At 38.1% G+C, this 20,380-nt stretch overlaps 1 protein-coding gene and 1 long non-coding RNA gene across 3 annotated transcripts in view; one reads left to right on the top strand and one right to left on the bottom strand.

The window, feature by feature from the left end:
* Positions 1-1,624: 1,624 nt before the first annotated feature.
* UFM1 (ubiquitin fold modifier 1) lies at positions 1,625-11,069 on the bottom strand. The gene is made up of 6 exons (XM_004175061.6): positions 10,968-11,069; positions 10,825-10,881; positions 10,064-10,121; positions 7,879-7,918; positions 7,465-7,497; positions 1,625-3,835 (listed from the first exon to the last, which is right to left on the bottom strand). Coding segments are annotated over exons 1-6 (255 nt in total). The 5' UTR covers positions 10,970-11,069; the 3' UTR covers positions 1,625-3,770.
* Positions 11,070-11,121: 52 nt separating this feature from the next.
* Positions 11,122-20,380, top strand: part of LOC140684254 (uncharacterized) — a 168,177-nt gene continuing 158,918 nt past the window's right edge. For both annotated transcript variants that reach the window (XR_012056239.1, XR_012056241.1), the window contains exon 1: positions 11,122-11,243. This is a non-coding gene — a long non-coding RNA (uncharacterized lncRNA). The remainder of the gene's footprint in view (positions 11,244-20,380) is intronic.

Genomic DNA, 20,380 nt, shown 5'->3' on the forward strand with positions numbered 1-20,380 from the left:
ATTGACAGTTCCCACTCATAGCTTCAGATTGTCTTCATAGTAATAAATAGGAGCACCTGCACCCAGTCCTTTTCTTAGTGGCTATTTGTATACATTCAAACCCCTTCAAAATCCGCTTGCCAGGAACATTTAACCACTTCAGAGAGATAAAGAAGACCAAATCCATACTCTAAAAAGATGCAGTAACAGAATCTTCTGTTTTACAGTACACACATTTTCTTATTTGTAAACAGAACTAATTTTAACCTGGCAAAGTTTCCTGTAAAAAAAATGACAAGCCTTCCTCACACTACTACTAAGGGTCCTGAACCTGCTGTAAAAGGAAAAAAAAAAAGATTGTATTTAAGTAATTATATTACATTAGAAAGTAATTTTAATTTAATGCAGAAAGGTTCTCATGATTTTGAACAAGTCCCTGGAAACTTTGCATCATGTGTTAATTAAGATCAAACAAGACTGAGTGTATATAACATATAACAAGTATATAACATATAATATTTAAGGGAGGGGAAAAGTATGAATTGGGGAAGGTATTCAGAAGGGTTAACATCAGCTCCTGCAGGTTAATGCCTAAATTGCTTTCTCTAGCCAGTGAAGAGATAAAGGCTTCTCAGAGAGTCATTCAGAGCTGCAGATTTGTTTAGCTACACTGAATCTCTCTGGAGGACTTCAGCTTGTTAACTTCAGAAGCAGCCTGCAGAGATTAGCCTCAAAAAGATCACACTTGCTTTTGTGAACACTCCCCAGTATTTATTTACCTTCCATCAGCGCTGAAATTCACTACTGAGATGTACTGTTGGGTATACTGTATTTAACTCTGAACACTGCACATTGAACATGGACTGAAGTTCACCCAGCTGGAGCTTAGCACTCCTGCTAGAATCACTGCAACAGTATCCACAGCACTGCTAGCATGACTGCAGGATTGAATTTTTCCAAGTGCCCCATTGAAGTGCTCGGTTTGAAGGCCACCTGGATGCTGCCATACAAAGGACTGCCATGCTCCAGCACCTTCAGAATCCACTCATTGTGCAGCCGTGCTGGCACAGCTCCTTCTCTCACTCCGACTGCTCCTCGTATCACTGGAGCAGCGTTGGGAGCTGGGCTTTTGTGATCAAGCTAAACACAAAGAATAAGAATTCTCAACTTTTGAGAGCTACACTCAAGAATTTTTATGATTCTTACATAGTAAAAAGAAGAAGGGAAAATAACCTTTTCATCTCAAACACGTAATAAAGTTGGATTTTGTGACAACACAGAAAAAAAACCATACTGCTGGCAGATGTTATTATTGCCCTTATTATCAGGGCCATTTTCTAACTTCTACTGTATTTCATCAGATCATTGTGCTTTCCTCCCTGAAAAATGTCCAAGATATCTTCAAATTTTATCAAAATAAAACTTCTATGAACTCATATAAACCAAAAGAACAGTTAGAGAAGCTTGAAAGCTTTGGTGAGAGCTTTAACAATTTACGCTTTCACCAAATTTTTTTTCAGAGACTATCTTTTTAACATAAATTAGCCATCCTTTCATAAATGTAGAATACAAAAAAAAAAAAGCTCTTCAAATTGACTTCAGCAAAGGTGCAACAAAATGAACCATAAACACACACACAAAAAAATTTTAAATACCACTCAGCTTATAATCAGAGCTGAAAACAACACAACTGCCAGATAGAGTTGATTTCCAAAGTACACCATGAAGTATGGACAGACAGACAGGTACTAATTTAGTAGCACAGCATTTCCAGAATCTTCTAACAACTCCCAAGCCCTAGAAACTTAAAGTTGCCTATACAACCATGTCAAACAAAACTTAACAAAATGAACTTGCAAAGGTCAAGTCAACTTGCAAAGTTTGGTAAGAATGTTTTAGCACTGAAATAGTCTCTTTACCAAACAGAAAAGCAACATTCAGATTTTAGAGGTCATACTGAGACAAAGGTGTAATGAACAGAGTACTAAAAATACCAGTTATTTTTCCAAATGAACAAATTCTTAGCATGTTACATAAACTACCTGCAATGCAGTATGTCAAATACTTTATGCTCTGTTATAACCTAAGTAACAGTGTGAGAAATGTTAGCCACCACATGAAATAATTTTTACATAACCCTCAATTATATAAACATCAGAGCATCCTAGTTTCAAAATGCAATTAATGATTCCCTTTCAAAAACACTGCACCTTTAGACAGGAAAAAAAAAAAAAGATTCCTGTTTGTTATATTCCAGTATCAGGTGCTTTCTCAAGCATTCAGTCAAGAGATTTGCAGCTAAAAATTACAAGCAATTAATTTTGCTCATACTAATTATATTGTGGCATTAGACTAACAAAAAACAAGGCACTCTGCCCTTTGGGGCAGTGTTCTGTAGAATTCTGCATAATAACTATCTTTTGGCTCAAAATGAATCCCAAAGTATGCTGAATAATTAACGGGAACAGTTTTTAATTATTGTCAAACTCTAAGAATAGGAGAGGAACAACATTTGCACTTTTTCATTTAATTGTTTATTAAACTAAAGAAAAATATGGAATTTTACAGTTTATCTTAAATTTGGAAGCTCTTTATAGGCAAATATTGATTTCTGGACAGTTTTTCTTTACTTCCTGAGCTTACACCCAACTCAGAAGGGCATATTGTACTTCTGCATTATCTGACACATTATCTGAACATCTTTCTAAAGCATGATGATTGCACAGGACAGTTGCATTTGTGAGAATACTCACTTAACCAAGCACTGCACTACCCATTGTTTTTTCTGTTCAACTCAGCAGAACAAAAAACATGCTATATGGTATGATTTTGCCAAATACATTAAATCACAGCATAGACAACCAGTTCAAGAAAAGCAGCAATTTCTCTACTTAAAATACACAACTGATAGTTTACACATGGAAATTTCTAATCTGAACAAAAATATTTCAGTGAATTCTGTGCTGTTTTCTATGTAACAGGCAGCAACAAAACCACGACTTCTGGAAAGAACCAGTATTAGTTTACTGAAAAAGGAATGACATATTTGACCAGTCTACACATTCCCAAATTACACTGCAATCCTTCCAAGATGATGGCACTTCATGTGAGGAGACTAGATCTCACAAATTCTCTGAATTTTAATTTAATTTAACTTCACAGTATGTCACAATGAAGTCTTAAAACATAGAAATCTCTGTAGTCTCCTTTATCTCAAATACTTGCAGCAATTAAAACTTAGAATTACTTTGGAACATTTGGCAGCTGTTTACTTATTTGAGTAATAAACTCCTGAAGTTTCCACTCTACTTGAGATCAATACTTGAGCCAGGTGAAAGCTGTTCCCCTAAACATGGAAATAACTAGAAAAAAAAAAATACAGGAAAAACCCCAACTTTTAGTACACAGTGGGAATAATTTCTTTGTAGCAACATCATAACACAGTTTTCCCTTTCATGAAGTAGGCTCAATAATATCCAATATTTTAAATATCTATTGATGGCCGCTGTGTTTACTCTTGTGGTGTCAATAACACCTGGAGAGAAGTCTGCTTTTCTAACACGCAATCAGGTTGTTCTACTAGTCAGGGAAGAATCAGTGCATGAGTTCATGTATTTTAACAGGAAAATGAACCTTTATCTCTGTTTTCAAAGAAAAAAATCAAATCCTGGGAAGTAATTTCTGCTCGCTTTAAAAAAGTCCAATTCATCAGTTGCATTTTGGAGTTCCAAAATAAATAGACCTCTGCCGCACAGCAATGACACCTATTCCCCAGCTTTCAGGAGATGTTATTAGCTCCCAACACGATCTCTGGGAATGAGCCGTAGATCTGAACCATGCTTTAGAAACACATTTCCTAAACAAAGAAAGAAAACAGAATGTATTACCAACCAAGAAAATACAATGTTCCCTCAACAAACACATTTAAAGGATAACACTGTTAAGTCGGCGTTTAGCAGCTTCATAGTAATTGCTCTGACATACCAGAAATAGTTTTCATGTTTCCATAGAATTTTACCTTGTCCCTCTCTTTCCAAAGAGCTCTTTATTTTAAATGAAAATGCTAGACCTTGTGAAGTGTAGCCTTTCCAACTCTGTACACTCGAATGCCTCATTTCACTTACAAGCCATAATAATTTCAAGAACAGAAAATGAAATTTTACTTTTCCTGAATTATTTTGTTTTCTTGAGCTCATTCATTTTTAGTTCTCTCCTTGGTTCAGTACTTTTTGACTTCTAATTCAGAACCTTAATTTCTTTTAGGAAGGTTCTCCAAATGTACAAGTGTAAGTTAGTCTCATTTTAGCATAAATATTATGCTTTCAACTTCTTATTTATTACTGCATTGTCTTAATCATCATAGTTTTTTCAGAAAGACATAATAAAAATTAGAAGTTTCTAATATTTAGACGTGTTGAATTTTTTAATATATTCAGGTTGCTATTTTTTTATTAAATGTAATATTTGAAAATGAAACCATATCACTAAGTCATGTATTTATTTATTTAATATATGGAATATTTACTTTTTTACTTCATACTACTAATGCACAGAATCAACCATATTTGATTCCTTATTCAACTTTGAATTAACTTCTAAAACAGAATAATTCTATTTCTGTCCCAAGCATCCCATTCCAGGTACGCAGACTGCTCTCACAAATAAGATTAAGATACTTGACATCCATTTAATTTGTTTGCATATTAGAGCAAAGCTACCCTTTTTTGAACTCCACTTCTCCAGCAAGTGGATCAGGATCAAAATCATTGTATATATTCGACATAATGAACCTTAAATCAATTTAAAATAACATGTTATCAGAAGACATTCTGATCTTACAGATCTGCCAAGACATGGTACTGAAGAGATCTATAAAACCCACTGAATGCAAACCTGTCTCACCAGCAAAACAGAGAACTGCCTACTAACCTTACTATTCTAGATTGGAAATATGTTTTGGTAATGGCCATGATAAAATTCTGAACTTTTTAAAACAGGCCTCAGCTGCATCTCATGGAGACAAGCAGCTCACCTACTCACCTTGGTCTGTTTTCATCATTAATATCACATTGGTTTTACTGAAGTTATAGCATACTACTCCCCATACTATCAAGGATTTAAAACTGAAATCAATACAGGGATTAAGTGCTAAGCCTATCTTTTTCAGCTTTCATTTCCCCTGCTCCATGAAATCATATAAGGAAAATGAAAGTCATACTTGAGTGCTTTTTTTCATAAAGGAAGGGAAATGGTGCAACAGTACAAAACCTCTGAAATCCCCAAGGATTACTAAAATTTTATTCCTGTGTATCTGATTTTTTAAGACTAAAGTAACTTTCCAATCTGTAGGAACTCTGATATATGAAAAAAAATAGAAAGAAGAAGGGGCAAAAAGTAGATTTTGAGATAGCAATTTATGAGGCTGAACAGAAGATTATACATAAATTATGCATGTTACTTGTAAACTGAGGAGGGATTTTGGTCTGAGCACAAGGTTTGGTGTAGGCTGTACTTCGCTTGTTTTGTTTGGGTTGATTTTGGATGTTTGTTTTATTGTGGATTGGTTTGTTTTGTTCCCAGTTAAGGGCAACATCACACAGCATTGCCAGAACACCTATGCTAAAAAAACATAATCAACGTGCCTAATGTTACATCTGCAGAATAAGGCAGTGATGACAACATTTTGCACCTAGATGCTTTTAATTTACCTGTTTCTTGATTATGTGATACTGTCTTATACTAGTGAATAATTCTTCAATATTTATAAGAGCTTAGGAGAGGTAAAGCAAAGCAACTGCAGATGTGAATTCAATATGCACAGCTGCAATTACAATGAACTACTGTATGGATACTTTCATTCGGTAGTCAAGTAGTTCTAAATACACTTGCTTTAAAGGATTAAGCTACAACTAATTTATGCTACATCATACAAGATGAAAGCATACTGCTGAGGAAGAGAAACAGCCTAAGTATACCTTAAGCAATTCTATCATTTTGCCTAAGTATTCATCAGTGGTCATGTGAAAGTGTGGCTTTACATGTGGGTGATGATCTAGTAACTAAAGTAAATTATTAGATTTATTATCTGTTTTTAATACACTCAGTCACAGGAATCATAAGGACAGCATCAGCTGAGAAGTCCGCCTGAGGTAGTACACCTGTGAAATCATAATCCAGGTGTAGTAAGGCAGGACAGAAGTCTCTGGTGGAGCAGAAAGCAAAATATTTATTTGATCTTCATTTTCAAATGTTGTTGATGCAAACACAAATTGCAGAAATAAGTCTCTACACTGAAATTGTTTCTTTTACAACTCCAAGAAATTCCCCAAACTAATGTCAAGAAACTGCTTTTCTCACCATCAGATACTGTTCTGTGCTTTGCAAGGATTTACTTTATACTCTCTAGTTTACACAGCTAAGTGTGCTGCTAATACCTTGTTTTATTTTTCCTGTGTAATGACTGGCCTTCAGTAATGACTAGCAGTCAAAGGCATAAACGAGATAGATGGATGGATGCGTGCATTTCATGCAAAAATCAGAAGAGTAGCACGTCTCCCTCAACCATTCATCATGTTTGCAAGTAGGAGTAATATTATTCAGATTTTACTGGATGACTGGATTCCATAAGGAGCAAAGCCATTTTTACTAGTACTTACAAGGTAAGAAATGTTCACAACTTTCTATCAAGATACTCTGTTACACTCTCTTCTCAGATAGTTTAAGATTAGACTATTGAAATTATTTCCCAATCAGTTTAAAAGTATAGCTTTTCAAGAACAAGTCCACACAGTCTGCCTCCAGACAGCAGACCATTATTGGTACAACTCAACCTCTGTACTCTGTTTCCATATATTTCAGGTGGTAATGAGAAAGCGCCTTACACTTTCCTGTGACAGAGATAAACTCTTCTCTCATAGCAAGCCTTGACATCTGAAATCAGGGATTTCTGACACAGAACCCCTTGGTGACAACAAGACAGCTATCAGTAAGAATCAAAAAATGGTTTGATTTGGAAGAGATGTTTATGATCATCTAGTTCCAACCCAACTCTTCTGAAAACACATTTCCCAGAGCCCCTGGAGTTCCTGCTCTAAAACTCTTACTTTTTTTAATGTATCTCATGAGAAGTGCTGCTAGAACAGCAAATACTACTGAATTAGATACAGCTGTTACTTATTACTGCAGTAGTATGTAATGCTCTATTGCTTTAAGAGTACACCTTAAATGCAAAGCTCTGAAGATCAGAAGCTCACCACTTTTTCACAGAACTAAATAAATACTGAACAAAAAAAAAAAAAAAACAAACACTGTTTTTTGGATTTAACCTTTTATACACTACAATGTCTGTAGTTTTCAACTATTAGATAATGCTCCTCCCATTTAAGAAGACAAAACCTAAAATGTAATACAACCCCATGTGCTATATATTAGACTGAAAGAAAAACAACAAGTTTTAAATATTAGAATTCATACACAGTAACTTACCTGCTGTCTGTGCAGGGTTTATTCCTATACCATCTACGAAGAAGGGAAAAAAAGATAAAAAAGAAGATGAAACGGACACCTTACAATTTATTACATTAAACTTGCAGCTCAAAAAATATACCAGGAAGATACAACTATTACATCAAGTCATCATGCAGCTAATTCCTATAGCCAAAAATTGGGAACTGACAAGAAACCTTCAGCATAGAAAAGTCCAAGCTATACATTTGGACAAAGCTGAATTAGTAGTTTAGTATCTTCATCTCATGCATAAGAAATTCAAATAATGCTGCAATATTATTAAATTCAATTTGCAGTATTGTGCAAAAATGAGGCAGTGTTGATTTTATCAATAAACTTGCAGTGAAACATCAATACAAAAAATAATAAAATATATATAAACTATATTCTTACCATTTGTTATAATGGCACTTGTTGCTGCAGGAACTTTGAACTAAAGGAAATAAGAGTAGGACAAAACAGCATCAGAGACATAGATAAAGCAGTAAAATATATGGGTAATATTCAAATTATAATTTTAGCCGGTTCACATACAAAAAATGAGAAGAGAGATCCTTGAGATTTATTGATATAAATAACTTTAATGGAAATGGATGATTATTTTAGTAGTAATTCCACAAATGTAATGGAATTTTTTTTCTAACTATCCAGCAAATGTATACCTGAGACAATTACCAGGTAGCTCTAAAATATGAAGGAAAAACCCAGTAGATACCACACACCAAAAATGAGTTTTTTTCTACCTAGGGCAAGTCTGATTATAAGTTGGCAAATTTTGAGTTTTTGAGATATGTCTCAGTAGAAACTTGCTAAGGCCAAATAGCCAGAACTTAAACACTTCTCTGCCCTGAGAATATAAATCACAGAGAGGATAATGCACTTCCCCTGGAGAACAACTAACAACTTTGCCCAAATTTTGATCTTTTCCATATATGATAACTTAAGGTACTGTGAAAGTGGTTCTTGAATCACAACACACTACATAAGTTAATGTTAAGCTATGCAGTTCAAGGAATGAAAAAACATTCATATAACAGAAAAGTTATGTGTCATTCTTTTCAATGCCAGTTCATAAGGGGCTTCATAACTGGGGAAGAGTTAACAATCTTTTTTGCTCTTTGTTAACAAAGGACTTCATTCTGCCTGCTCTCAAAGAAATGCAAAATGCTTCAGCGCTGATCCAGAATAGCCTGAATTCAAACTCTCACAGATACTCAAAATACTCACCAATTATATTAATATTATATTAATACCAATTAAAAGATGGCTTGCTAAATGCTAATGTTTAAGTCAGTAGTGATTCTCTAAATCCATTACTCAGATGAACCTATCACTAACATTGTGGTTCCATAAGTAGGTGAAGTTAACAGGTTCAGTGGCAACCCCCACCAGAAATGGCACCTCCCTTTCAACAACTTCAGCATCTCCAACTACTCAGTCACACCCATTTCTGGTTCCTCATACTTGTTTGTTAGACTTTCCAGTCTAGGTCTCTATGTATGGGTTGTGTTGGCACAGGTGTATTAATACAGAGTAAAAAAACTGGGGAAAACATAGTAAAAATCCCCAATTAAATAATCAAATATCTTTTAACAGCAAGTAATATTCTGTATAATGTTCTCTTCAAGTAAATTTACAACAAAACCAATCCACAACTTTCCCCCAGAAGCTGTTTCCTCTAGTAATTTCTGTCACATGGTAGCCTAACAGTAACAACCTAAGGAGACTCAAGATCTGGAGTCTATTATCCTTCCTAACTATTTCATTGCCATTGCAATGCTCAAACAAAAGAAAGTTTCAATAACCCAAAACTTTTCAGGTTTTCCTAAAAAGACAGAGGGAGAACTGCAAGAACAGACTTCCAACTGACTTTCTGCCAGTTGGATGAAGAGACTCATCATGCTTCTGAGCACTCAATTTTACCGTTTACATCCAGTGAATGTCCTTAATCTTTGTGTGCTTAATCTGAAACAACGTGTTACATCTTTTCAAACACATTATGTGGGCAATTTAAACACCTAATGATATAGGATTCCTTGTGAAAGATCATCACACAGAAGCCACAGAACACACTATCCACATTTTCCCTTAAGTCAGTTTTTTGAATCTATCCCATATGGCTGATTTCAATACCTTCCATAATCAAAACCTCTGTGTCTGCCAAAGTCAGAGATTACTAAAACTGAATGTGAAAAGAGTTTAAGAGTTTCCTGGATAATTCTGAAGAACTTTCCTGATATTCCACATAAGAAATTTCAGTATTAAGTATCCAAGAGCAGTACCTTTTAATTCTCTTCAATGTCACAAATTTTTATATCATTGCTATAAAATAGTTAATTACAAAAACCAGAAATCACCTCAATACCATCTGCTGATGCATAAATTGTGCAAAGATCACTAAGTTTAGGATTCTGAAAGCTCTGTCAGTCCCCCACTGAGACCAGTAAAATTTGCAACCATCTGTAACCAACAGCACTTCCTTGTGCTGAATTAACCACTGCATTTTTATCATTAAAAAAGCTTTACCTTTCAAGAACATGCAAAATGTTAAAACCTAACATCATCACTCTCCACTTACTTCTTCTGCAGCAAACTTGAGGACAGCTGTGAAAGGTGTGCTCTCAGGCACGCTTAACCTGAAATCACAACACAAGTAAATACGTGGCTGCCAAAACAAACCGAAAAGCAACTTTATCTGCTGTTAAACTACGGACTGAAACTTCATTTTTACCAATGGAAATACTGTTGCCAAAACTGTGCAAGTACTGTTCAAGGGTCCCTGAGGGGTGTGAGATGCTTCAAGAGAAACATTTCTAGCAGAGAATAGCAACACCTTTAAATTTCAGCAGATGTGGCAAATCTCAGGAGTGTAAGCTCCATAGCAATGTCCTCTCCAGCAGGAGAAAACTCAAGCTGTGGCAGGGATGGCTCAGGTGGAAGATCAGAAGAAATTCCTCACTGAAAGGGCTGTCAGACATTGGAACGGGCTGCCCAGGGAGCCGGTGGAGTCACCGTCCCTGGAGGGGCTCAGGAGAGGCCCGGAGGCGGCCCGCAGTGCCAGGCTCTGCTTGACAAGGCAGAGATCGGGCAAAGTTTGGACTCAATGACCTCAGCGGTCTCTTCCATCCCGAATGATTCTGCGAGCCTGGGGAAGATGCGCACGGCGCTGGGGCAAAGTGGGAAAGCCCCGAGAGCAGGGCTAACCACGGACACCGCCTGCCATCCCACACGGAGGGAGACGAGCGCCGTTCCCGCTGGCGGATGCCCCGCCGGGACGGCCATCGGAGCCATCCGCGATGTGCCCCGTTTTCGCTCCCCGCCGCCCCGCGCAGCACTCACACTTTGTAAGGCAACCGGGGGTCCGAGGTGAGCGTCACTTTGAAGGTGACCTTAGACCTGTGGAGAGAGCAGAGGGTGAGGCCGGGTGATGGAGCGCGGGGGCTGCGGGACCCCCGGGCTGCCTCTCCCTCCCTCACACTCACATGGTGCCGCCGGGGCCGCCGCCGCTCCCACCGACACGTCAGCGCCGCCCGCACCCCGGGGGCCTTCGCCCGCCCTGAGCTGCCGGCGGCGCGCCTGACCACAAAGGGAAGATAACATGGCCCGCCGACCCACTGTGAGGCAGGGAGCGGCCGTGTTCTTCCTCAGTGCCTTACTGTAGCTGGGAAAGAGAGAGTCTGAGGGGTGGGCGAGGTGCAGCGGAGAACGGCGGGGAGGATTTTTACTGAGGCGGTTGCAGTGGCTGTTCTGCAGCCGAGGTAGGACCTCGGAACCGGGGCTTCCCGGCGCTTCCGTGGGCGCTGCAGAGAGGCGCGGGCGGGGCCGTGATCGGGATCGGGCCGGGAGCGCGGGATCGGCGGGCTGTGGTCGCACAGGGAGTGTGCAGGAGTGGGGGTTTGGTAGCCAGAGACCACATCTCGTGTGCTGTGCCCAGGGGTGGACTCCTCAGTGCAAGAGGCAAGGGGCTCCTGGAGAGGGTCCGGCACAAGAGCACAGAGGTGGTGAAGGGTCTGGAGCATCTTAGGAGAGACGAGAGCTGGGCCTGTTCAGTCTGGAGAAATGACTGAGAGGGGATCTCATTAATGCATATAAATACCCAAAGAGGAGTGCCAAGAGAATGGTGCCAGACTTTTCAGTGGTGCCCAGTGACGGGGTGAGGAGCGACGGCCAGGAACTGAAACACGGGAAGTTCCATCTCGACATGAGGAACAACTTCTTTACATTGAGGGTGGCAGAGCACTGGAACAGGCTGCCCATTCAGAACCCACCTGAACGCATTCCTGTGTAATCTGTTCTAGGGGACCCTTGGCAGGAGTTTGGAGTGGATGATCTCCAGAGGTCCTTTCCAACCCTAATAATTTGTGATCCTGTTTTGCTCTCAAATCAAAATTGTCTGCAGATGCTTGTTAAAGTTATGCAGGGAAAAGTGGATGCAAACACTGATTCCTATCCCCTTAATATTTAAAACTGTTCACATCTTCCTTGTGATGAGGAAGCTTGAACTGGAGTTTTGTTTGGATAGTGATGGATGCTTTTATGTCAGAAAAACAGCAGGTTCCAGTTTTGTTTGTCTGTGGCTTGACAAATCAGTTTCTCTTTGTGGCATGGAACTACAAAGTAGTTTTTGTCTTTAATACTCATTTATCTGCTAATGATGACCGAGGTTTCAACTCTGATATGTCAGTATTTTCCTTATAGAAGATATTTTGTCAGATTTCCCCAGTTTTTGCTGTCTGCAGGAAGGACAGCATTCACTGCAGATGAAGTGCTTGGTGTCACACACTGCTTGCCAAACTGATCACGGCAAAGCACTTTGTTGTGTTCGCCTTCGCTGGAGTCTCATTAGGGTTAAAGTAGATGAGATGCTTTACAAAAGGCAGGTTTTACATTGGAGTAATACATTTTTTTTCTAAGGACTGGCTTCTTGCCCAGGTATGAAATCCAGCTTTTCACCCTTGTGCTGTTCTTACATGAACATAGATCAAACTGGAAAAAAAAAAAACCAAAAATTTCACTATCAGCTAGTCCAATGGCCTTCATATTTCTCAGTATCTCCTATTTATGTTACTGTGTCTTTTTTCATAGCTGTATTGAATCTGTGGATTGTACACATATTGTAATCCATTAATGATCTCATGGCTTTTTCATCCCCCTGCTTTTAATATATCATACCTGAAATTGGAGCTAATTAATAGTAATGTCTTAGTATTTAACCGTGCATGTAGTGCATTTAGCTAAATGTCATCCTATATGTATAATTGCCCTTTTCAAAATCAGCTGTTTGTTTTATATATGTATGATATTATGGCTTTGCCTTATGTTGCTCTCTTTATCTGCAGCTTTAATTAATGCATTGCTGTCTCCTGTTTTCCAAATTCTTGAATGCAGATGTGAAATAAAAGACTGATCTTTTTAGCACTTCATTCTGGCCTCTTGCTATAAGTACTTCTCCTCTGAGAAAATAAGCAGATCCAAATTTTCATGTTGTTGGAACTGGACTGTGTTTACTACCCAGATTTCCTTGGTTAAATCCAGTTTGAGCATATGTGTGCTATAGTGCTGAGAACAGTCTAAATGCAGGCCTGGCTAGTCCTGTGTTCTGGCCTTGTGGTCTTGTCCTCTGTCAAGCAAAAGAGCCAACACCTGTGGCCAGGTAGAGGATCTGTTCAGGAAACTGATTTGACAAAACACCCCAAAATTTCCTTTTAGTTGGTTTAATGAAGTTATCTTCAGAAAACAGCAGCAAAGAAGGACATGAGGAAGCACGGCTAGTGGGCAGTGATACTGTACTGCACCTTAGGTCAGCTTGAGATGCTGTGGAGCTGTACTCTGAGCAAGCATGAAGAGTTTCATGGTAGTGCCAGGGGGTGGTGGACTGACCCTGGCTCGATGCTGGCTGCCTAGGGAAGCTGCTCTGTTACTCCCCTCCTCAGCTGGACAGGGGAGTGAAAACATAATGAAAGGCTCATTAGTTGAGATAAGGGTAGGGAGACTTCAGTCCCCAATTACTGCCATGGGCAAAACAGACTCAATTTGGGGAAACTGTTTATCAAACTAGAGTATGGTAATGAGAAGTAAAATGAAATCTTAAAAATATCACCCCCAGCCCCTGCCTTCTGGACTGAACATTGCCTCAGAGTTCTCTACCTCTTCCCCCCTGTAAGGTCCCTTTCACAAACTACTCCAGTATGGGTCCCTCCCAGGGATCACAAGTCCTGCAGCAAACCTATTGTGGCACCTGGAGAACCTCTTCCCACTCCTCCACTGACCTTGGTGCTTGTAGAGTGGTTACTTTTGCATTTTCTCAGCCTTCTCCCTGCTCTTCTGTGGTTTTGTTTTTTTGGTTTTGTTTTTTTTTTTTTTTTTTTTTTCTCCTTGAATCTGCTGTCCTAGAGATGCTGATGGGCTCTTGCTGATGGGCTCAGCTTTGGCCAGCAGCAGGTTCATCTTGGAGCCATCTGGCATTGGCTCCATCAGACATGGGGAAGCTTTTGACAGCATCTCACAGACATCCCTGTAGCCCCTGCCACTACCAAAACCTTGCCATGCAAACCCGACACACAGGGTGAGGATCTTCTGATGTAGAGTCAGGAATCCCAGTGATTTCACAAAAGAAAGACCTTTTCAGTGTTGCAAATTCAGAATTTTCCCATGCTGTCTCAACCTGTTCAAAACACTGGCAGGGTTGATTTTTTTCCTTTAATGAGAATTTACAGAGAAGGAGAATGCACATGATTTTTCTCTTTTAGTTGGGAGAGTTAATGGGACTCATCCTGTCTGCAAACAATCCAGGGCTGGTTTAGAGGATTGTATTAAATTAATGGGTTTATATAGAGCAAAATTCTCTTCAACACCAGAAAAACTGATTCATTTTTAAAAAATCTGTCCTTTTTTCCCTGTGAGTAAGGCCAGAAAAAAAAATTTAATTCCTCATAAAATTTGTTTTTTCTACAGCTCTTAATTATCCAGACTCAAATATGTTGTGTTACAGCAATGAGACCTAACTTTGACTTTCCTAGCTGTGTAAATGACAAAAGGAATGACAATTTCAGCAATTAATTAAAACAGTTGGGATCTCTGGCAATATGTAAACACAGTTGTTCAACTGAAAGCTTTCAGGTTAAGAAAATGAAAAAAAAAAATTACAAACCAGAAAATAACAACATAGCCCCCTGGATGTTGTGGATGTTACTGAGATGAGCTAGAATACCTCTGACAACTCTTTGGCCAAGACATTCTAGTTCTTTATAGAATTGCAAGAGAAAATAACTTCAGTAAATAGAAGCTGTTCATCCCACGTGCCTATATTCCTCCTGGCTGGGCCTAGTGTAATTGAGCTGAGAAGGAAAATAAACAGGCCAATAGCCACAGCACAGGGTAGAAACTACTGGTGAACTCTGTTCATTGTTACTTAGCCTGCTTTAAGTCTTTCGTGCTTTGTTTCCTAGCCTCCTTTGCTATAGTCTCTGTTAGCTACCATATATTGCTGTGAATTCAAGTAGAGCTGCCCCATGATACAGAACTGGGATTCACAATTTCCTGCTCCTTCAACAAGAAATGGACATGACCAATTTGGTGTCTGGCCATAAAATTAAGCTTAAGTGTTTGTATTTTTGAAAGATTTCTCCTTCCTTTGTGAAGCACACACTGTGACTTAAATCTTCTAACCTTTGTTACATTTCTGTGTTCATGAGTACATGTGCCATTTGAAGGATGCCAATTTTTGTGCCCATTTGGAGGAAGAGCTTATTACATAAGCATCTATGCTAAGAACTCTATGGAAATATCAAATATGGAATTTTAAGAAATGCAGTAAAACATCTTCCACCTGCAAAATGTGCTTTTAGCTTGTCAGTTTTGGACTGAATAATTAATGTTTGACTTCTAGGAATCTTTGGTGAAAAAGTTCAGAATTAAGCCTTTTAGCAGGTACCAGAAAATTAGGTCTTGGCACCAGCATACTTTTCTTCTATGCTTGCAGTGAGTTAAATAATGAGCATTGCCAAGCAATGTGTTACAGGCGGGAGAGGCAGAAGAAGCACAGCATTTCTCCAACCAATCACTTCTATACCAAGCACATGGAACAGTGTGATCCCTTCAGCTCTTAGTGAGGCTGGGATTTCACCAGGGGGATTGAGTAGAGCTAACTCCCTTGAAAAAAGACAAGTCCTATTTTTTACCCCCCTTTTTCATTGCGGTCTGTTCCTGGCCTTCTGACTACTTCTTGACCTGTTTTTGTACTTGGGGGACCCAGCAGTGAGTCAGTTAAATCAGCAGAAGACATGGATGTTTCCCTGCTGACTTAGCACTGAACAAGCTCAGGGAAAGGTCTGAGCTGACACAGCAGAAGAGGCAAGGAGATCTTCTCCTTTTGTCAGCAGGGAATCACAGAATCATAGAATTCCTTAGGTTGGAAAAGACCTTTAAGATCATTAAGTCAAGTGTTAACATTACTTCCCTCTTGGGAATGAGGTTTCCTCTTGATACCATTTCCTATAGTCGGGGTGCCGGAGTCCTCCTTTGGCTGGTACATCCCCTTAACTCTCCTTTGTCTCAGTGTGATGGCATCCCTTGGAACTCCCCTGATTTTCCAAGCTCATCAGTGGAAACTCTGTGACCCATCCCAGCGCACAGAGGTACCTCCTTGGCTGCAGACTCCTCGTATGTCAGCTGCCTTTCTCAAGCAGAATCTGATAGGATCCCTCTGTAGGGAAGTTCAGCCTTCCAGAAAGGAAGCAGTAGCACTGCATCATCTCTTAAGTTTTTTTTTGTTACTGTTTGTTACTCCCCAATGATTACATATTCTATGTTTTATCTTTCTTTTATTTTTTATTTATTTATTTTTTAAACAGAATTAGTGGTGTAACATACCACATAAATTTAGCCTATTTAAACTAGCCTGTTGTTACACCCCAGTAAGAAAACTTTACCCTTCTTTAAACAGGGAGTTTCTACTTTCATGAGCCTGCAGCCCATATGAGACTTTTGTTTCTTGTTGTGTGATGTCATTTCTCTGCAAAATATAGGCACACATAGCACTTTTAAAAAATGTTGTTAAGCCAAAGATAGAGGAAGATTATAATACTTTAGAAATGCCATGCAAAGTTAATCATCAGACAATTTGACACGTCTTCATAATCTTCCTCTAACACAACAATAATTACAACCTATTACAGTTCTCTTGTGTCACAAACATTTTACTGAAATAATTCATCAACATAAGATGATCACATACAAATGTCATATTAGTCATATAGAAATAATAATGCTAGGTCTCTAGACTCCAGAAATTTTATGTGTGTATGTGGTTAAATAGTACAGATAACCACATATCAAAACAAGTATTCATCTTCTGAAGTACCAGCACTGGATTTTTCTTTCAATTGCTTTGAAAAGTAATTATTAAGAAATTTTTTATAATAATCAAAATGATAATTCAAGAACCAGGCAATATTACAATAGGAAATAGCCCCAGGTTGTGCCAGGGGAAGTTTAGACTGGACACTGGGAAAAATTTCCTCACCAAAAGGGTTGTCAAACACTGGAACATGCTGCTCAGGGAAGTGGTTGAGTCACCATCCCTAGAGGTATTTAAAAGACTTGTAGATATGGCAATGAGGGGCATGGTTTAGTGGTGGACTTACCAGGGTAAGGTTTATGATTGGACTTGATCTCAAAAGTATTTTCCAACCCAAGGAATTCCATGATTCTATAATAATAAGCATTTATCAGGATAAAAGTATCAGGAGGAACCAAAATTGTATACTCTTTCTTGTATCTGACTTTGTTATGGAATTTGATTCATGTAGTAAGGACATGACACCACTACATATATATAGTGTGTCCTATTTTCAAGAATTTGTATGAAATAATTTTCCTTCTGAATAATTTTCCAGGTGAATAGGTTTTTGGGTATCCCAGCCATCTTAAAAGTATTTTGATTTATCTCTCTTTTGTCATGATGACAATTATGGATGCTTTTAGTGATGGCAATGCTTTTGTGATACTTTGCATTTATACGCAGGAAATGATTTTAAAATGTTTTCCATAAGAGTCATATCCATGTTTTAATTGGGCACTAAGAAATGAAATTCCATCTTTTCTTTTGAGCCTGTTTAATAAACTGTAATTATTCAAGTCCGGGGAGAGGTCATCCATTCTTCTGGTGAGGAAAGATATACATTTTCATGGAAGGAATGGCTATAAACAAAACACATCCAGATCTAGATATTTAACCTTTTCACTGCAATTATTAACTTTATCAAAATTGTTTTTGTTTGATTATGCAATGCGGATAGTTATCTTTGGGCTTGATGGAATATTTTATTACTCTGCTTTGGAGAATTATGAGGAGATTGTATTTTGTCAGCTAGTCATCAACCTCAGAAAATATATATAACTTAATTACCTGTCTGCTGCAAGCAGTAAATTCTGTGACCTGAGCATGCTGGTTTGAAATGGCCCAGTATTTATTTCATATAATTATGCAGATTCTTTTCTTTAGTAAACTGCTCTTTGTGTTGATTTTCTTGTGTCCCTCATGAAACTGTGCAGTTCTGTCATTTAGTTTTACTACTATTATGTATTACAGTGGGTTGGCTTGCTACTGGAGATAAAATCACCTTATTTACAAGATGATTCAGAGAATTGGACAATGCACACAAACATATTGCAGACTCTGATAGTAAAACGTAAAAGTGTGCTGAAGCATAAATTGAGGTTAGGAATATTTTTATTGTAATATCCCTTTTTTTCCTGTAGAGAATAAACACCAATCCAGCCAATGCACTTTTGCAATACTACCAGGGTGGTTTTCTTATTGTGCTGCTCCATTTCTTAAGCAGGCTGGGCTTTACATGCAGATTTAAATTGTTACTAGCATAGTGAAAATTTTACTGAGAATTTTTCATCCAAAATGTCATACTTTATGTGCAGCAAGAGTCCTGATTCAGCTTCTACTGCAATTTAATTATTCATAACATGCCTAGGCTATTAGATTTTTTTTAACAAAGAATACTTTTTTTTATAAACTTTAAATAAATCAGGTTATTCTAGTGACTTCACAGTTGACATTTAACTAAAAAGAGCTCCACAGATCCTTGCTGAAGTGAAGCAAGAAATTAGGTTAAATTATGCTTCCTTTTTTGAATGTAATGACTGGTGAAGAGAAGGAGACAAAGAAGAAATTTTTTTCAGATCCAGGAAGTTGTGCATCCAAGAGGCCTAGTACAAGATTTCAACTGTGATATCCCTCACAGTTCTTTAAACAAGGTGACCTTGTATATATTCTCTTTATTCAGTCATGTATTATGAAGATACCTCTTGTGTTTTTCTTCTCCATTTTGTTCTCTTGGATGGCAAGCCCAGAAGAAAGTTTATATAATCTGCAAGTATTATTGCAAGAGGATGGTTTTCACTGTCATGCAGCTGAGGTTACACAGATCACTAGTTTAGTGTTTGAAGGGATTAGAGGACAGATTTACAGAAGGTAGTGCATCCCTTTGCAAATGAAAGAGAAGTGAAAACTTATGTTGTGTTTGCAAAGGCTGGACTTTTAAATTGCCGAAGCAGTTTTTTTTTGGCAAAAAAATAAACACGACCTTTAATTTTTCTTCATCTAGAACAGGCCTTTCTAACCTGCTGTGGTTCAGGACACCAGCCTTCAAATTGTGGCTCTGTTAATCAGGATTTGCATTCTAATTTCTTTGGGTACAAAGCCAAGTATTTCTCTGCATGTTGCTTTCCTGTGGACTTATTAATTGATCAGAGGTTTAGCTGGAATGTTCTGACCTGGGAAATATGCCTCCTTGCGCAGTGCTTGCTGTAGCACAATGCTGAAGGCTTTTCTGAACATTTAAGACTCTTTAAAGGCAGACATAGTAAGAAACATCTTTTTTCTGGACCATTACCCATAAAACAAAATCAATTCTAGTAAGTACAAAATTATATTAGCATAAGGGATTTTTAAGCTCTGAAGCATAACACTGTTTAGAAATAGTCAAGAAGCATGCAGAGAAAAGAAAATTATCCTTAACTAGCAAATGAAGACCAGAGTCATACTTCTTATGTCAAATGAGTTTCTGAAGAATGTATTAATTAATTTCAGTAACTTTGTGCTTTCCATTGCAGGGGTTTTTATGCAGCATATTATCTTATTAAAATAACTTCATGCCATCTCCTAAATGCTACTGTTTAGCAAGGCTTAGGAAAATATATTAACATCTTTCAATCCTCTGACAACAATAAATTTTAACTGCAAATCCAACCCTACAACAGAATTTGTAGGGTTCAGCTGAACAAATCTTGATGCCAACTTTGTAAATATCTACACTAATCTAGTTCCATTTTCTTCCCTTTATATTCAAAGTGAAAAGAAGGTACTTCTAGTGCACAATTTGTATTGTTTTGAAGAAGACATCTGAAAAGATGAGCAGTTTCTTCAAGTGCCAATTTCTTCCCAAACTGACAACAGGGAGAACCTGGACTGGCTAGCTCTCACAGTGACATCTACTTTGTGCAAACCACAGGGTTTGGTGACATGAATCCTATACCTTGTTTGTGCCCCTAAGTTGTTCTGGAGCTTCATTATTCAGGGCCCTCTTCTGCTGTTCCTCTTGTATGATTTCAGGTACCCAGTTGAATTCAACTTGATTTTGTATGGTTCTTTCATTAGAATATGGGGAGACAAAGCATAAAAGATAATATCATTCTTTTAGAAAACCCAGTAAAATACCAATTAACAACCATTTGTTGGCACAAAAGTAAAATCACATTAAGATCTGAAAGAAGAAGAAAGTGCAAATAGGACTTCAGGGGATAAATATAGTAATGGTTACCATTTTCATGCCAAAGCAAAGGAATAACCACATTTCACATTTCAGGGGCAACTTCAGTT

This window comes from Taeniopygia guttata, chromosome 1, assembly GCF_048771995.1.
Source record: "Taeniopygia guttata chromosome 1, bTaeGut7.mat, whole genome shotgun sequence".
Classification (NCBI taxonomy): Eukaryota; Metazoa; Chordata; class Aves; order Passeriformes; family Estrildidae; genus Taeniopygia; species Taeniopygia guttata.

Bases quoted from the DNA above. Each gene is read 5' to 3' on its own strand.
- UFM1 (XM_004175061.6), bottom strand. The intron at 7,919-10,063 runs GTAAGTGGAGAG...TATTTCCTTTAG, and splicing joins TCAAGTTTGCTGCAGAAGAA to TTCAAAGTTCCTGCAGCAAC. The intron at 3,836-7,464 runs GTAAGTTACTGT...TTCTTTGTTTAG, and splicing joins AAACCCTGCACAGACAGCAG to GAAATGTGTTTCTAAAGCAT.